The sequence below is a fragment of the Harpegnathos saltator genome, unplaced genomic scaffold (assembly GCF_003227715.2).
Source record: "Harpegnathos saltator strain DR-91 unplaced genomic scaffold, Hsal_v8.6 scaffold384, whole genome shotgun sequence".
NCBI lineage: Eukaryota > Metazoa > Arthropoda > Insecta > Hymenoptera > Formicidae > Harpegnathos > Harpegnathos saltator.
This window is the reverse complement of record NW_020230188.1, coordinates 185,579-203,146: the sequence shown is the minus strand read 5'-3', so window position 1 is coordinate 203,146 and position 17,568 is coordinate 185,579. Positions and strand designations below refer to the sequence as shown.

At 50.8% G+C, this 17,568-nt stretch overlaps 1 protein-coding gene across 1 annotated transcript in view; it reads left to right on the top strand.

Moving 5' to 3' along the window:
- The first annotated feature begins 8,378 nt into the window (after positions 1-8,378).
- Positions 8,379-17,568, top strand: part of LOC105186084 (glucose dehydrogenase [FAD, quinone]) — a 29,475-nt gene continuing 20,285 nt past the window's right edge. The window contains exons 1-2 of the mRNA XM_011146056.3: positions 8,379-9,449; positions 13,022-13,230. Coding sequence (XP_011144358.1) covers positions 13,023-13,230 — 208 coding nt within the window. The 5' untranslated portion in view covers positions 8,379-9,449; position 13,022. The remainder of the gene's footprint in view (positions 9,450-13,021; positions 13,231-17,568) is intronic.

The window sequence follows — 17,568 nt, the reverse complement described above, 5'->3', positions numbered from 1 at the left end:
AAATTCAATCCGATTACCTCGTCCGGGATTAATGAATTTGCGGGGAGCGCTTGGTATCCGCAGGTATATCCGACGTATGTAACAAATTGCGTGCTTGGAACATTAAACGACAGCTCGAGTCATTTATTCAACGTATCGTTTATCCGCGCCATCGAGTTCGGTCGAATGTACGAGTGACTCTCGCGCGACGATTAATGTATGTTGTTTTGCATGTTGTGTGATTATGTTTATTAGGTATATACATTATGTACTAGGTACATTATGACGGGTATATTTTATCGAAATAAATTTTTGTACCATTATTGTTTCATATTAATATCGTGTGCGAGCTATTTTAATTATTTCTAGCCATTTTTATTATTTCAATTATACGTTATGTACATTATAGGTGCTAGGTTATGAAATAAATATATATCTCTAAATCGACCCAGTCGTAAATAAATAATCATCGATACCTGAGAGAGTGGAATATTCAATGATTCTTCAAAAACGCTCCTCGAGCATCAAACGACACCACACGGTGTCTTATCCTGAGATTCTCAGTCGATCCTTCAAATTCAAGAGGGATGGGGGGGGGGGAGGACTCGCGAGATTAACGTAGAATCAAAATCTCGATACTCGGGGAAATATTACCTATTCGCAATACTCGCAATACTTCACTTTCAAGGTCGATAATGACCGACGGACGAGACGGTCTGGACAATTGAAGGTGATTTAAAGGTGAGTTGAACAAAAACACGCACAGTCTTCCTTCCTCCTCCCGCGCGACAAAAGGTCGCGCACATGTGCGCGCTCCCCCTCTCCTCCCCCGCTCTTCGCTCGCTATTGATCACACGTGTGAATCGCGACGTGCGATTAATTACGCCTCACGCGCGCAAATCAATGAGACGTGTCGCTATTAATAATCAGACGCTTACTACTGCCGATCACCGCGAGGTTCGACGTGTTAATTAGCACGAGTCGATAAGTAGAGGCGTGCGTGTGTTTCGTTGTATGTCACGTTCGTCCCGCACCTGTCACGCTCCTGCTCGAGGAAGAGTCACGCGCACGGGGCAGCTTCGCCGCGGTATTTTAGCCGCTTCGCTCCCGACCATCACGCGGTGTTCGTCCACGACGACAGCGACGACGACGACGACGACGACGACGACGACGACCACTCTCTTTACAGTCCCGGATAGTAATTCCCGCGCTCTCTTCTCGCAAGTTTCTCGGAATGTTTACTCATATCCCTCGGGGGAAGTTTCAGACTCGTACTCGCGCACTTCGGGCGAGGGTCGGGGAGGAACAAACGAACGCTCCGAAAGGATAAGAACTTTCTTAATATATGCATTGCTTATACACGCTAATATCCCATCATCCGTTTTACTTTGGCGAGGAGAGATCTTCTCGTCCTTCCCTTCGCTCGCTCACTCGCTCGTTTCCGCCCGGCGCTAATGCGCCCGGTAAATCGCGCGCGACCAAACGAGGCGGCGAGACCGTGTCCGGCGGAGAAACGCTCGCTCAACGTAACGCTCATCAACTGCGCAAAAACCGCATCCTCCACCGTGAAGGAGCAACGATAATTACCGATAGCCGGTGGAGCGGCTCATCGTCGACATTTGCCAGATGCAAAAGACGAAGACGTCAGATATCCGCCAGCCGATATCCGCCTCGTGCGCGATACGTACGTGAGACAATAGATATCGCACGCGAGATTGGGAAAACACGTTCCGCGATAACCGGTTAGTCTCCGCGTTTCATCGCGGACGGTGATTTCGCGCGATATCAAAAATGACACTGCGCATGCGCGCGCGCGCCTCTTTCCGAGGCAGCTTGATGGAAGTCGACAAACGGGGAAATTACATTTTTCTTCATTTCGATAGCCGGCAAACAATCGTCCACTTAATGAACTCGAATGCTCGCGGTTCGGGCCCCGCTTTATTTCGGCCGCGTAATACATCGCGTTTTGTCATCGCGACGACGCCGTCATTGCCGCGTAACACGCGTTTTATAAAATCACGGCCCATTCTTCCCGCTTTTACGCCGGCGAATTTCGAGCAGAGCTCATCGTTCGTCATCGGCTCGATCCGACGGTCGCTCCGACGCGGCTGAAATCCGCTCGAGCGCGCGAGAGTCTCTTCGAGCGAGAGAGAAAGAGAAAGAGAGACAGAGAGAGAAGACGCGCGCGCGTTCGCCTCTCGCGCGACGCGTCCTCTCCTTTTGATAATCCTCATCCCCCGGCCGGAGAGAGGACCTTTCGCATAGAAAAACCGCCGCTGGTTGGTGCGCGCAGGAATGGAAATTGCGCTTCGCTCACGCGAGCCTCGGCTGCGTCATCGTGCGCGGAACGCATTCAAAAGACATCCGACGTTAACGAGGAAAACGGGCGACACTCGTGAGCGCGCTCGCTCAGCGACGAGCGCACGAGGAGAACAAAAGAACATCGTTCTTTTCCTTCCCGCCGCCACGTCTTCGAATTAAGATAGACGAACGTACGGCCGCGCACACACCAATCCCCGGGAAACTCTTAAATTGCGCGCAAGAAACGAAGATGGTGCTTTTTCGTCTAAGCTCGCTTTTGCTCACCCTCCCTCCCTCCTCTCTCTCTCTCTCTCTCTCTCTCTCTCTCTCTCCGTGTGTGTGTGTCTTTCTTCCTCTGTTTTTCTCTCTCCGTCTCTCGGCGTCGTCTGCTGGTTTGGACAGCGTCTTAAAGAGGAGCCGCCGTCCGCCTCTATTAGATTCGTGGCTTGTTGCGACGGATGGGAGAAGAAAACTCGAGAGCGCGCAAGACGTCGCGGAAATAACCGTCACAGATCGTTATAGGGCTCGGTGCTCACAGGAATTAACGGAAGCGGTCAAGCGCCGAACTCGACGACGGCGGCGGTGGCGACGACGCCGCGGAAGTCGATCGCAAAAATAGAAAGTGGGACTGCACGGCGTGCAAAACGTCGCGCGGCGAGGCGAATTGAATATCGCGACGGAATATCGAGCCGTGCGCTCGCGCGCGATGCGTCGCGTTTTCCCGTAGGATACCTTCCTTCCCCTGCCCCTCCAACCCCCTCGATGTCCTCGTGAAAGGCTAACAAGTAAACCTCGGGGAACGTCAGACGCCGATTTGTTTCCAATTTTTTATAGTTACTTTTTGTGTCAAAATATGAAGAAATCTGTTATCATTTGTAGCTTAAATTAATTTTTTTCAATCTTTCCGAAATTTTTCAAGTTTTGCACAAGTACACTGTTTTATACATATTTAAAGCAATATTTCTTCAAAAATATATTAAAAATATATATATCCGATTTGTTGAAACTTGCACACACATGTCGCCGATTATGAATCGGAATCATTTTGTAAAATTCAAAATGGCGAATCTAATATGGCTGACGTCGTTGTTGAAAAAGTGTTCAGTTTTACGCTGCATTCGACGTTGGGTTATCTTTTGGCTCACTATCCAGCAAACAAGCTCATTTTAACGTCAAAATCTGGTAAAAAATGAACAAGAAATGAACAAAAACTTGAGAAATTTCGAAAAAATTGAAAAAATTAATTTAAGCTAAAAATGATAACAGATTTCTTTATATTTTGACATTAAAAATAACTATAAAAAATTGGAAACAAATCGGCGTCTGATGTTCCCCGAGGTTTACTTGTAAGGGCCATAAACTAAAAAAGATTTGCAGCGCAAATTTTTCCCAACGAAGCAATCTCGCCGTTAGGAATTATTAGGTCAGTCGGGAAATTCCATCCGACGTTTCCGTCAAATTTCATCCGAGGTTAACACTGAATGAAAACACAAAAATTATTCATCACGATCAAGTAACCGCTCTCATTGTCTGCGATCCTCCGTCAACATTCCGGCGATATACATCTATTTTTGCCGCAGGAAGCGGCTGCATCCATCACCGAATTCCGCCGACAAGGCAGAGACATTGAGAATTAGAGCGCGCTTCTTAGCTGACTCAATAATATTTTTCCCCCTGAGGTGACAGGTCAGCGCGTATTATTCCGTTTTGCAAGAATAAACACGCGTTAATTTGAGTTGCGGAATAGCAAGCGAGAGAGAGAGAGAGAGAGAGAGAGAGAGAGAGAGAGAGAGAGAGAGAGAGAGAGAGAGAGAGAGAGAGAGAGACTCGTAGATGTTCCGCCAAGAGGATTCGTCAGGGATCTCACGAACGATAATCCTCACATCTTTCGGAAAGGGGAAGTAGCCGGAAAATGGAACGCGAGTCACCGGATGGTCATTATCCTTTCGCTATTCGCAAACGAGCCCGACCGAAGGACAAGATCGTGAATGCGCGCCTCGGATGACGAGTGTGTGCGATGAACTTTCACGGGATCCTTGAAATTCCATATATTTTATCGTACCGCGCGAGCCGCGGACTTATTCAAACACAAACACACACATACACACGCGCGCACGCACACGTGGGAGCGCCGGGAGCGACACGAGGAACTCCGTTCTACTTAACGCGTTACGGCGACGTTAATGAAAGCCGGGGTCCTGTTTATTCTTCTCCCACTCGCACGACTCGACGGCGTCGCGCACGGCGAGTGCGATATTATACATGTGTGTGTGCTCTCTAACACGCGCTGCGAGAGTTCACCGGCACGCGCGATTGTTGGTGTGCGGGCTCTGAAATTTATTGAGAGGAGGGCGGGAGGGAGGGGCCTCGTCGCGCAACGCATCGCGTCGCGTCGCGTCGCTCCCCGACGCGGCGCGGCGTGGTCGCGACAAACCGGAAAAAAAGTCCGGAAGTCCCATTGTTCGTCAACGTAGCGAGTTTCCCCGCGAAATATGATTTTCGCGCGAGCGACCGCGCGCGAGCGCTCGAACAATGCGGGATCCGCCGCAAGGAGCGCGTAAAACAACGCTTCAAGGTTCGCCCCGGTTGCCGTTGTCGCTTTTTTACGCGAGCAACGCGACGCGGCCGGCCCGACGAAGCGCCGCGCGCGCGCGCGCGTCGCCGATTTCGCGATCAGCGAGCGGCGCTCGCGCTGCTCGCGCTCAGCGACACGGAACCCGCTCGGAAAAAGAACTCGCGGAACTCGCTTGTTCCAACGTCTCCGGCGGTCGCGTGATTTTTCCCCCTGCCCCCACGACGCCGATTATCCGCGGTGAATAACAATCGAGACTCCAATTTCGCGAGCACGCGATTTCCCGAAGCGATTTCGCGCGTCGCTGTGTGGAGCGGCCAACGGTCGATCTCGCCCGAGCCCGCGGCTCGATTACACGTGTAATTGCGGCACCTGTAAGTGGCCAGCCGGTCCTAATGATTCTTAACTGACTGTTATTAATACATTTCCCCTCCGACCGGGACGCTCCAAGGTTTGCTTGCGCAACGCGTCCGCGGAACGATAGTTCCGCGATCTCGCTATTGCGGCGCAACTTTGCGGCGCGTGCGAAGCAGCCGATGATGAGCAAAACGTGCTCTCGTCGGTTCGACGGGTCTCAGAAAATTCGATGCTCGATCTCGTCCCAGCGGTTCGCGTTTGAATCAACTTAAAGTCCGTCGGAAACACGACGAGGGAGAAAGAAACAGCCAATGCTGACTAAAGTGACGGTCATTTTCAACGCCTATTCCGCCTTTCCGTTGCTCTAATGATCAAATGACGCTACGCACATGAGGCTATCGTTATTGACGTTATAGCAGCACTTGCTATGCAAGAATGACTTTCCCGACTGTAATCATCTCTCACCGTGCAATTACGGCCACGGATACCAGACATTCTCTCCCTTCCCCCTCCCCCCAACGACGAAACGTGTCGCAACCGTTTTGCCGCCGACTGCGAACAGGTGGATCGACGTTTCTACGATCCCATTAAGCCAATTACCGAAAAATTCACTTTGCCCAGCTACAAAGAGAAACCAGAGACGCTGATAATCGATTTCGACGCTCCCTTCTCCGTTCTCCCCGAGCGCTCCGCGCGCTCTTTCTTCTAATCCCAATGCTCGGACAACGATTACGAATTCCGCGATGCGCGATCCATCGCGCGCCGCGATTATCTGGAATCTTCTCTTTTTTCCGTCTCTCTTTTCATGGAAAAAGAAAAAAAAGAAAAACCAATATCGCCGTATCGCTGCTGCGTGATGTATGTTTCTCGACGAGCCGACGTCACGTAAAAATTCCGCCTGATCTCGCATTAGAGAACGAGAGAGAGGGGGCGTTAGGGGGGGGGGAGGAGGAGGTAGAATCGCGAGTCACCATCGCGGATCCGCGCCTTTGATCTCGACGGTCGCATCGAACGAACGCACCTGCAGCCGCGCGCACGCACCTACTCGCCCGTCCGCGACGACGCAATCATAATCGCGCGTAATCGAATCGGCGACGGTAATTTCGGTAATGGCCGAGCACCGGAGTCCGGCGTTATTCCGCCGACGCGAACGAACGAAAGAGCGCCGCTCGCTCGTTATGCGCTACTCTCCCAATTATATATTATTATCTCGCCATCGACTGTGGGCGGAGAGATATGGGGGGAGGGGGAGGGGAAGGAGCGGTAACAGTATCGCACGTCAGCGGCGCGACTTTTCGCGCACCGTTGGCGCGCTAATAATCCGCTCGCGAAGGATCCGACTGTTCTCGCCAAATTAATACCGGCGTACCGAGCCAATGCACGGCGTATCGCAGACATCGCGCATTATCCGCGATTCCACCGATCTACGTGCGCGCCCGATTGCTCGCCGACGAAGAGAGAGAGAGAGAGAGAGAGAGAGAGAGAGAGAGAGAGAGAGGGCGGTGAGGGGAAGGAAGCGGGGAAGCGTCGTGAAATCATGCGCGAAATCCGCTTCTGTTGTCAAGCGACGATTAGCTCGGCCGTCCGCCGTTCAGACTCGCGAGGCAAGTCTGATACTCGTGAATCGTCATCGCGCGAATGCCTAATTGACTATGCGACTAATATAGTGCATCAAGATAACGCATTCGCGTGCGAATTGCCACGTCATCCGCATGCGGATCTCTCTCTCTCTCTCTCTCTCTCTCTCTCTCTCTCTCTCTCTCTCTCTCTCTCTCTCTCTCTCTCTCTCTCTCTCTCTCTCTCGGCGATAATATTAAAAGTAAAATACGGCGCAGAGCGCATACTCAGCCTCGCTCGACAGAACTAAGTGTGTGTGTGTGTGTGTGTAGGCGCGCGCGCACGCATACACGGCGGAGCCGTTCACAAAGATCGAGCTCACGTTAATCGCGGTTAATCGCGTGTCGCGCGACGTCGATTCACTTTTTCGGAGCGTGTCCTTAGCGTCGGCCGGTGTTTCGACGGTGACGTCAATCATTGGCAAAACATCCATCCAGCCGAAATGTTTATGCTGGCGGCGAGAGCGCGAGCGCACGGAATTTATTTGCCGACAAATGTCGGCCGTGTGAACATTTGTTTATGATACAGCGAGCAGACACTTCGCAAACAGACGATTCGTTGGTATACGCGCGAGAGGTATACGCAGGCATGCGCAGTCTCGCGCACGGCGGCTCGAAAATAATCCTATAACGCGCGCGTTATCGGATCGAGCGCCGTCTTCGAAGATCCGAAGACAGCGCCGCCGCGACAACGATCGCGATTCCGCAGGAGGCGGAATATAACGATTTAATGATTAAATTTTAAGGTGGTAATTACCGGTAAATACCGACGGGAATGTAGTTTAAAACACAGAAAAAAAAGTTCAGAAATATTTGAGCGTTTTTTATAGGGCGGTACTCTCCGCAGGAGGCGGAATATAACGATTTAATGATTAAATTTTAAGGTGGCACTTGGTAAATACCAAGACAGGAATGTAGTTGAAAACATAGAAGAAAAAAGTTCACAAATGTTTGAACGTTTATATAGGGCGGTACTTCAGGAGTACCGTCAGGATGCAAATTCTCACCAACGTGAGAAGCGACTTACCACCACGCTGAGCGGAAACATTCGCGGCTGCCGCCGATCAGTCGCACGCTTCGGCACGCAATCACTCGCGTTCCGCGCGTGTTTCGAAGCTCGCGATAATATAATAATAACGAGGTCTCTTTCCCCGCGCGAGATGCAAGAGTGCGATTCTGTTAATACATACAAATATATCATCATTCTCACGTCGAGCCATTTGCAAATTGATTGGATTGCTAATTGCACGGATAGTCCGGAAGAGTGATTTATCGCGGAACACGCGCGCATACGTGTATACGTGCGCGCGCGCGCGCGCGTGCGTGCGTGCGTGCGTGCGTGCGTGTCGCAGGATACGTCTCGTTCGCACGTGTAACGGCGGTTAATGCTGCAATCGCGTGTGCGAAGAAATAGTTGCTCGGCGTTTTGCTGACACCGAACGCTTCACGCTCGGCGCAGCGCAGTAGTCGCGCGAGCGAACGCGATACATTTAAATGACGCGTTTGTCGTTTGCAACGTGTAATGGCCGGCCCGATCGTATAAAGGTCGCGATATGTATTTCACGAGCGGACGTATCGATGCGAGCGCGAGCGTATTATCGTCGTTGGAGCATAAATCGTGGTAGCTACGCGCGACGCTTGAATCGTTCGCGACCGTTTAGGCGGTTGTGCAAGCTAATTATTTTGCAACGATGTTGGAGAATTATCTACCTACATACTTTACCTATCAACCTTTCGTGAGCCAGCCGTTTCGTGTGCAATACGTTAATGATTGCCGGCGCGAAGAATTAGTCCCATCAAATCCGCGCGCGATGTCGTGCGTTTTCTGAGATAGCGATTCGACTTGGCGACTGAATGCAAATACGTACAAAATAGTCCAATGCGACAGTGCCGATTGTGCGAGGAACGAGTTACTGCGGCGAGTGGCCGATCGACACCCTCCGCGCGTGGTCCTTTGCGTAAATTCCTGCATGCATCATTTACACATCCTATTCCACTCGTGATTCACGCGCCCGTCTCCCGCGTAAAAGCCCCGACACGTCGCGTTGCGCGTCTCACGGAGTTCTGTACAAAATTTCACGAGCGCGCGCGCGCGCGCGATCGATCGGTCGATTAATTACGCCGTCGTGCACGACGCTGTAAATCGAGAAACTTCCTCGAAGTGACCGCGCGTCAAGATCTACGTGGCGGAGCGCGTAGAGTTTCGCGGCTTCCATCGCTCTTTAGGACGACGATTACACGGCGCATTCCTCTTGCGCGTGAGGAACGACGTGGAGATTAACTCGCGACAGAATCATCGACGGGAAAAACGAAAAAAGAAAAAATAAGAAAGAGAGAGAGAGAGAGAGAGAAAAAGGAAAATTAACCAACGTCCGGATCCATCAGCGTGATCTACGGGCGGGTGCCTCCTCCGCCGCGGAATACGACAGCCAGAGTGGGAGATGAATTATAAAGTGGCGTTCCATGGTGAGAGGTCTTACAGTTACATTTTGCCCGCTCGCTACTCCCAAGTTGCGCCGTACCGTGCCGTACTTGTGCAGTGAAACGCACGTGCCAAGCCTTCACCGAGTCACGCGTGCATCTCGATCGGATTGAGGAGGATCGCGATACGCTACAAGTGCGATGTCAGTATCGTTCAACCTGCGGCCTTCGCATCATCGCGACATCGAATCGTACCGCGGTGATTAGCTCTTCGTCGTCGTCGTCGTCGTCGTCATCGACGACGACGACCGAACCTCGCCCGTCTGATCCTCTTAACCCTCGGTATACCCTCGGTATCGTAGTATGAATTCAATTAGAAGATTAATTTCTTTTGTTAAACAGAGGAACGAGAGTACATTTTCTCCCTTCTTGTGCTCTTGGGAAAACTTCCACACTGAAAGGGAAGAATGGCCAATCTCGTTAAAATGATAGTCATTCTCGGCATCAGCTATTCCTTTTTCAACAAGAAAGTAGTGATAGCGATTGCTACAAAAATTATTCCGATGATCGGTCCGACTGTAATTCCTTCACTACGCAATTACGCACATAATAAATTTTTCTCACTGTAAGAAAGGATAAAAGTTATCCAAAGTGTTCATCTTTACAAATAGTTGCAATTGCTCACGGCACAAATTTAGGAATTAAAACTGAGTTCGTTGAGTTACCCCGATGGGGTTGAGTACAACGTGGGTTACGCAACGATCCTTCAACAATCGCCACGCAGGCTGATTAAAAAGGGGGATGCTCCCCTCTAAATAATGCGAGATGAAGAAGAAAATTTGCCGAGTATCCGAGAGCCAATGTAAAGCACAGACGGGCGACCTTTATCATCGCGATTCGCGTGCATGCATGTGTTCCATTTTTCGTCGACAAACTATCCCTTCTCGTCGGAGAAAACTATCCGCCGTTCGCCGATTACGAATTTATGGACGCAAATCTAGTTGACTTCAATAATTTCTCGCTTTGTCTATCCAAGTCAAGACTTTGAAATCTCCGAACAGCGTAAACGTATACAGCCACCGGATGAATGTAAACCAAGGAAAATATGAATTCATTGTTCTTCTATTGAATTTGTTCAGCATCTTATCGTGCCAAAGAACCCCCCTCCCCCCCCGCGCCACATTACGTCTTCGCCACGAGTTATTGTCCCGTCGATATGCGTCGCTGTTCTCCAAATTTGCATTTCGTTTATTATTACCACCCATTTCGTTTGTTAGTCATATCTTTTATTGTCCGCTTCCCCCCGTATATTTCCCGGATTAAAGATAAGCCAAGTAAATCGACATCTCCACTTTACGCGTTCAGCCCTTTAAGCGCTGAAAGACCTCGTCCAACTCACACCACCGCCAAGTACGACTTGGCACGCGCTTGCTCTTAATTCATCTTCCTTCTCTTTTTTCTTTTTATTCACCGAGCCTCCGCTTGAAATCCTTACACGCGCGCGCGCGCGCGTTACGGTGAGGTTTAAATTGCCGTGAGGTTATTGCCGCTCACTGATTCTGGTCAGAGATCAGTCGCGTTTCATAAAAAAGGGAAAAAGTATTAAAAAAAAATACATATATATATATATATATATAATCGCAGCGCATAAAAGCTTATCGATTCATTCTTCTGTTCGCCACGGACCCTATCGCGCGCGCGTATTTTTTCCTTCCCCCCCCCTCTCTCTCTCTCTCTCTCTCTCACATGCTGTATCTCCCTCCCCCCTTCTCTTTTTTTCTATACAATCTCGTGTTGCAGCTCGTCGCAATAAATCATACACGTGGCTCCCATATATATTCAACAGTTTGATGTGTGTGTACATTATAAATGGCATAGATATAAAGCGCGATCTCGTTCGTGTCGTTAGCGATTCATGTAACTCAAGGGGGTTTGACGTTTCGAAATTAGCACGCATTTAATTAACGCCGGAGCGGTTTCGCGTCCAACGCCCCCATCATCGTCGCCGATGTTTCGCGAAAACCAGAACACGGTGGAGGGGGTAGCACCGCGAAAGGAGTGATACACCGCGATTTTCGTCGACGGCACACGAAGGACGAATTATGCAAATTCATTGTGATAATCATTGCACCTCGCTCGCCGCAGCGGCGACGAGTCTTTGTGGGCTCGCATTTTGTTCCTCCGAGGCGCTAATGCGCACGCGTAATGGCACAGAAAGGTAGTCGTGTTAATTAGGGGATGAATTAATTAACACGCTCAGTTAATTACAATGCTATTAACTCATCCGGCTAATTAAAGCGAATATTTATTTATGTTAGCGTGTACCCACGGGTACGTGTGCGCGCATGCGCGTGCGCACTAAGCGTACGTGTCGTGCCGTGCGCCGCGGAGGAAAGCTCTATGCTAATTACACCGAGATATAAACCGTTGGTTCAAGACGCGCAGGACCGGGCGAATGATCGATGTCGCAAATCTGGATCCGAAGTATCGGACGGCGCGCGGGGCGGCTTGATCCGTTAGCGGGGGCGGGGAGGGGGGGGGACTTTCCTCAATCAGGGAGACTGAACTCTCCGGAGCCGGAAATGGAGCGGCTAAATTTCACATCGAAGCGGCAGCGACGAAACACGTCGGGGATCACGGGGCGCTTTCACGAACATCGCGGAAGCAAAAACGCGAATGTATCACCGTCACATTCCTCTTGGCGCGGCGCGTGTGTGTGCTTGCCATTGCGCCACTTTGCCGAACTCTCGTTGTGTCGCGAAAAGTGGACGAGTCAATTCATCTGCGCCGGTTAACGTGGCGTTTAAGAGTGGCGGCACGTTTCGGACTTTCTCTCTTTCTCGAAAGCTTAGCGAGCAATCGGCACGTGCGAATATGCGCGATTCGCCGGCGGTGACGTGGCGCGAGGCTTGCGCAAGGCGCGATCGAGAAAAGGGTCGCGGTGTCGCGCGCGGGAAAGTCCACGACGCTCTCTCTCTCTCTCTCTCTCTCTCTCTCTCTCTCTCTGCTTTTTTCCTCTCGTGTTTCACGAGCACATCGACTCCGATACGACCCTGACTTCGATTAGCACCGTCACCGGATGTATACGTTAGCGTTGGTGGACGAGGAAAGGACGACGGAAATAAAAGGACGGAAAGAGCCTGCGGAATTGAGGATTGCGCGACGCGAAACCCCCGGGCAGCGGTGTGCCACGCTTGTGTGTGTACACGAAACGTCATTAAATATAATTTCGCTCAATGGTTGGAATCGCGAGCGCGCGGCGGGGCACGTTCACGTGTTGCCATTCGCGGTGCAATTCGCGGACTCGCTCGGCGCCGATGACCTGTTAAGCGCGCCGAATATCGCAATCAGTTTGCGATCGCGTTCTCGATATTGTTTCATTTCATTCTTCGCATCCTCTTCATTTTTTTTAGTTTTCATTTTTTATCTGCTTTTTCGCCACTCACCGCCGACGGGTGTCCACGGTTAACGGAGCGTCGGATCGGCGTTTGCGGAGCGGCAATCGCGGCGCTGTTCAGCGTGATATTCACAAAAGAACAATCAGGCGACGCCTGATAGATCAGAAGAATCGTAACGGCGGCGCGCGTATCTTTCCGCGGAGTTGATCGACGACACGCGTGGTGGATTAGGTTTATCGAGTTTGAGAAGCAGATTGGAGTCGGAGTTGCGCTGGGACGTTGATGTTGCCATTCGAGCGCCGCTAAATCGCGCGCCTACTAATTTATTAGCGAATGCTGCGGCGACGCTGTCACCCTGTGATATTCACTGTTCGCAGAATGTCGTATAGTCTGTCGGCCGGCCCTACATGCCCAGAGCCCTACCTCGGCCCGAGCCTCGCTCAGGTCTGTCCAGGCTCGCAGTTCTTGACGTTCATGACAATCCTGGACACGCTCGTGCGCAGCCAAAACAGAGTTTCTCAGCTGTGCGAACGCGTCAAGACGGCGAATCCACCCGAGTACTACTACGACTTCATCGTCGTGGGCGGTGAGTAAAATCGAGATCTCCGCGGGTTTCACCCGGACGACGCTGCTCTCTCGATCGCGAGACGCTAGCCAGGCGAGGCGCGCAAACGGCAATTTTGATCGAACTCCTCTCTCTCTCTCTCTCTCTCTCTCTCTCGAGAGAGAGAGAGAGAGAGAGAGAGAGGGGGGGAGATTGCGGTATCGCTGTAATTAAATCAGCATAAGAGCGAAGTTGCGGCGAAATTTGTTAATAGCCTCCCCTCTGCCCCTCCGCCCGTCTGGACGCTGCGGATGGACTTTCTAAAGCGTACGCGAGTTTTACGCGGGTCGTTAGTGTGCGCCGTTGGAAAGATCGTGATTAATACGCCGTAATGGCAATTAGCAATCTTTAATATGTCGCGGGGTTTTCACTATCGTCGCGATGATACATATTTCTCTCTCCTCTCGCACGAACACGCTGTGCGCGCGAGGATCGCGCGTTCTCGCTTAAATCTCGGCGATGGATCGATCGTATCCGCCGATGACGGGACACGCCGTTTAGAAACCGCTTCGTCGGACGATGACGGAAACCATTAGCCAGCGAGCGTTTAATTAAGAATAAAAGTCCGACGGCCGTTTCCTGGCCGAGAGCGCCGCGAGTTTGGCAAGTGGGAGGCCAGGGGAGGAGGGAAAGGGAGAGGAGGAAGAGTTTGCGCGGAGAGTTGCGATCGGCGGTTTTCTAACGGACGAGTGAAAAGGATCGATATAATTGGAAAGTATCGCACAGCGCGCTCTTCGGCGCGTAGCTCGCGAGTAGCCGGCTTGAGTATCGATTATAAGCGCGCGTGCGACGCAACAATCGCATTAGCCTTATTAGAGTAACGAGCGGGTATCAATCGCGCGAGCAAGCGCGTGTAAACAACAAATTGTCGATCGCCGGCCGATCGCTCGTTAGCCGAAAGCGCTATTTTCTTCCTTTTTTTTACGGCAGCGCCGGGAGCGATGCCGAACGAACGAAGCGATTCGGTTCGCGACGCAGCGGAAGCTGAGCGACGCAGCGCTCGTAAATGTCGTTCATTACGACCGCGTGTGAAAGTCGGCGAAGCGCGATGGATATAATAAAATATAATGCGCGTAACCTTCTCTCTCTCTCTCTCTCTCTCTCTCTCTCTCTCTCCTTCTCTCTCTCTCTCTCTCTCCTTCTCTCTTCCTCACTGCCTCGGAAAGATAGGAGATGACTACGCGCGTGCACACGCAAACGCTCGCACACATGCGCACGCGCGATGTTTCAAAACGACGAGCGGCGCGTAACCTACTTTTATGGACAATAGGCGAATCGGTTCTGAAAACGGGAAGCGAAACGAAGTGTCGCTGCATAATCCAAAATAATAGGATATTAATATCCCGGCGAAATGTGCAATGGTTATTTATACTATTTGCACATTATCGGCGCATTGTATCCAGTAAAATGGAGAATCGACGGCGATATAAGCAAATATAAACGCATGCTTTCACTGAGCTATTACGCAACGGTTTAATCGGCACGCGATATATAATAAAATAACGCGATCGCACTAGTAAACATTTATCCAGTGTGGCCTTAGTCCCTTTCTCTCTTTCTCTCTCAACTAAACGCTAGCGATATAAGTCACTCATATATATTTATTCCGGAAACTCGAGTGCTGTAATGTCGACACATTCGGTGGACTTTCTCAGACTAGAGCAGGTTAACGTGTGTGTTTCCAACGAAATCTTCTAATATGTTGAGCTCACTCGACGTTGCTTCGACAGCACAGACGAGTGAACTTCATCGCCGTCCGACAATGTCTAAAACTAATTTTCTGCATAATTAATACCTCCCATTGTTGCCTATTATGAGAACGATAGAGCGTGGACAAACTTGGAAATTCGCGACGAGGTTTGCCCGAGCGCTCTAAAAGCTGACGAAACAAAGGATTAATAATAAATCTCGCCCGGCGCAATATTCGTCAGGACATTCGACATTTACATTCGGTTAGCGAGCCGTCGCGAAACTCGGGCGCAAATGAAAAAATAAAAAAAGAGGCGGAGAAGATAGGGGAAGGAGCGAGTAATTGAATATTTTAGTATGCGGTTGATAAAACCGTCGCGTAAATCCCGGCCTGGAAATTCATCGGTCGTAGTAGCGGTAGTAGCACCCACCGGTGGTAGTAGCAGTAATAATAGTAGTTGTAGTAGTAGGCTAATGGTAGTGGTAGCAGTCGACGATACCAAAGTCGGATCGAGCGATCGAAACTAATTTTCTTTGCTTCCCTTTCGGTGATTATTCCCGACAGGACTCCCGGGGATATCCGGGCGGGAAGATGGAATTTTTCAGTGACTCGACCGGTTATCCGGTCGCAGCGCGAATGACCGCGCCTCGCTCGAGATATCGATCGCCCTTGCCCGACCGAATTTTTCTACCCATCGCGGTAAGGATGCCAGGATGCGTCCGCGCCGCGTGTAGAAACAGACGTGCCGCCGTTGCCGAACACGTTGAGACGGGCGTAACGAACGTGGAAAGTGTATTCTTCTTGTTATAATCGGTGTTCCTAATTATACAGATACACAATACTCTGGAGGCGCGTTGTGTCAGAGTATACTGTTATATTATATAATATATATATATATATATAGCATTTTTTTTTTTTTTTTTCAGTAATCGTGTATGGCGCCACGAAAAGAATGAGGGCGGGGGAGCGGGGGGAAGACGCATGAATGAAGAAAGAAACGCGCGGGAAACGCATCTGTGTGGAATGATTAATTGTCGCGTCGGTGTGGCCGGGGTATATTACCGCGTGGAGGTGCGGAGAAAATATTAATAACACCGTCGGCGGGTAATTAGCGCGATGCTTATTAATTATTCCGTCAATGCGCCCCAGTCGGAAGAAAGAGGCTCGTGGAATGATTATAATAGCGACGCGTAGCGCTCGAGAGGAGCGCGCGAATCGGAGGGCGGCAAAAGGGTCGTCGAGTCGACTGGAAACGAGGGAAAATGGCTTTTGTCATTATCATCAAGGCCGAACGGAACCGCGGCGATAAAGCCTCGCGCGCTGAATAAAATCGTGATATAAACGCGTCCCTGCGCGTCCCTACGCTCGCTCTCACCGATTCGCCGTCGCGATCGCGACAGGCTGTTTCCGTCCACGCCGCCCGCGCCCGTCATTTTTGTCACTCGCTTATACTCGCGCACTCTTCATGGACGCGCGCACATTGTTAATATTAATTGTTCGGAAATACAAATTGCGCACAGCGGTTGGCGCCGGGGAAAAATCACGCGAGCGCGCTTCGAATCGAGATGAAAGTTTATTATTCCATCAGGGCAGTCGACGGCGGGGAATGATGAAGGTATACTCTGCAACAATCTAGCAAAATAAGCGCCCCTTATCGTGCCGAGATCTTCTCAATGCGGAAGATGGATTAGCAAATCAAGATAGAATACCTGGTCCGCGAGGGGGAAGGGGTGAGGACGGGAAGGGCGCGGAATGTACGGAATGAATACGGCCGGTCCGCTGCTCTTTATGTCCGAAAATCCATCAGGATAACAAACGTTTTTCACGCGCCGTTTATTCAACAGTTTGTTGCGAAACCGGCGGGAGTGATGTTACACGCGCCCCCCTGATGAAAAATGTGTAATAGCGGCCCAGGGTCAGGGGAAGGGGACAAAGAGGAGGAGGAGGAAGGGTGACGGGCCAGATGAAGAAACCCGTATGAATAAATTTATTTAACGTAACATTAACACAAACAAAATGATCACTGTGAATGCACTGATAAATTAACGCGGGCCAAGAGAGAGAGAGAGAGAGAGAGAGAGAGAGAGAGAGAGAGAGAAAGGAAAAGGAGAGACATTTTCACGGCAGTGCGTTCCCGCGCAACATTAACAACGGATACACATGTTCCCCGTGGTTCACGCTCGCGCGAATTTAACGAGCCGTCAAAACGCGGTAATTGAAAGATAATTAAAAATAAGTTCGATCTAAATGTTCCGAGCACACACGAGAGCGGGCGCATTCTCAATGCCAATGTAAAACAAATATGATCCGAAAATACACTCGCGAATTGCCCGAGCGAAATTGAAACACTACCGAACGAAACCGAACCGAACCGCCGCCGCCGTATTGCACGCAATTCGAGGCGAGAGCCTCCTCGTCGCTCCAACGTCGCGCGCGCGTGCTCCGCCGCGAACCACACCTCCCTCCCTCTCCGCCCCGACACCGAGAGAGCGATGCGAAAAACGCGCTGTAAACCTCCCGGTGACGTTTACATGTTTACCACGGCCAAATACAGTTATCACGAATCGTCGCGCGTACCATGGTGGCAATTGTTATTTGTCGTTTACCGGAGTACGGCGAGCGCGAGCCCT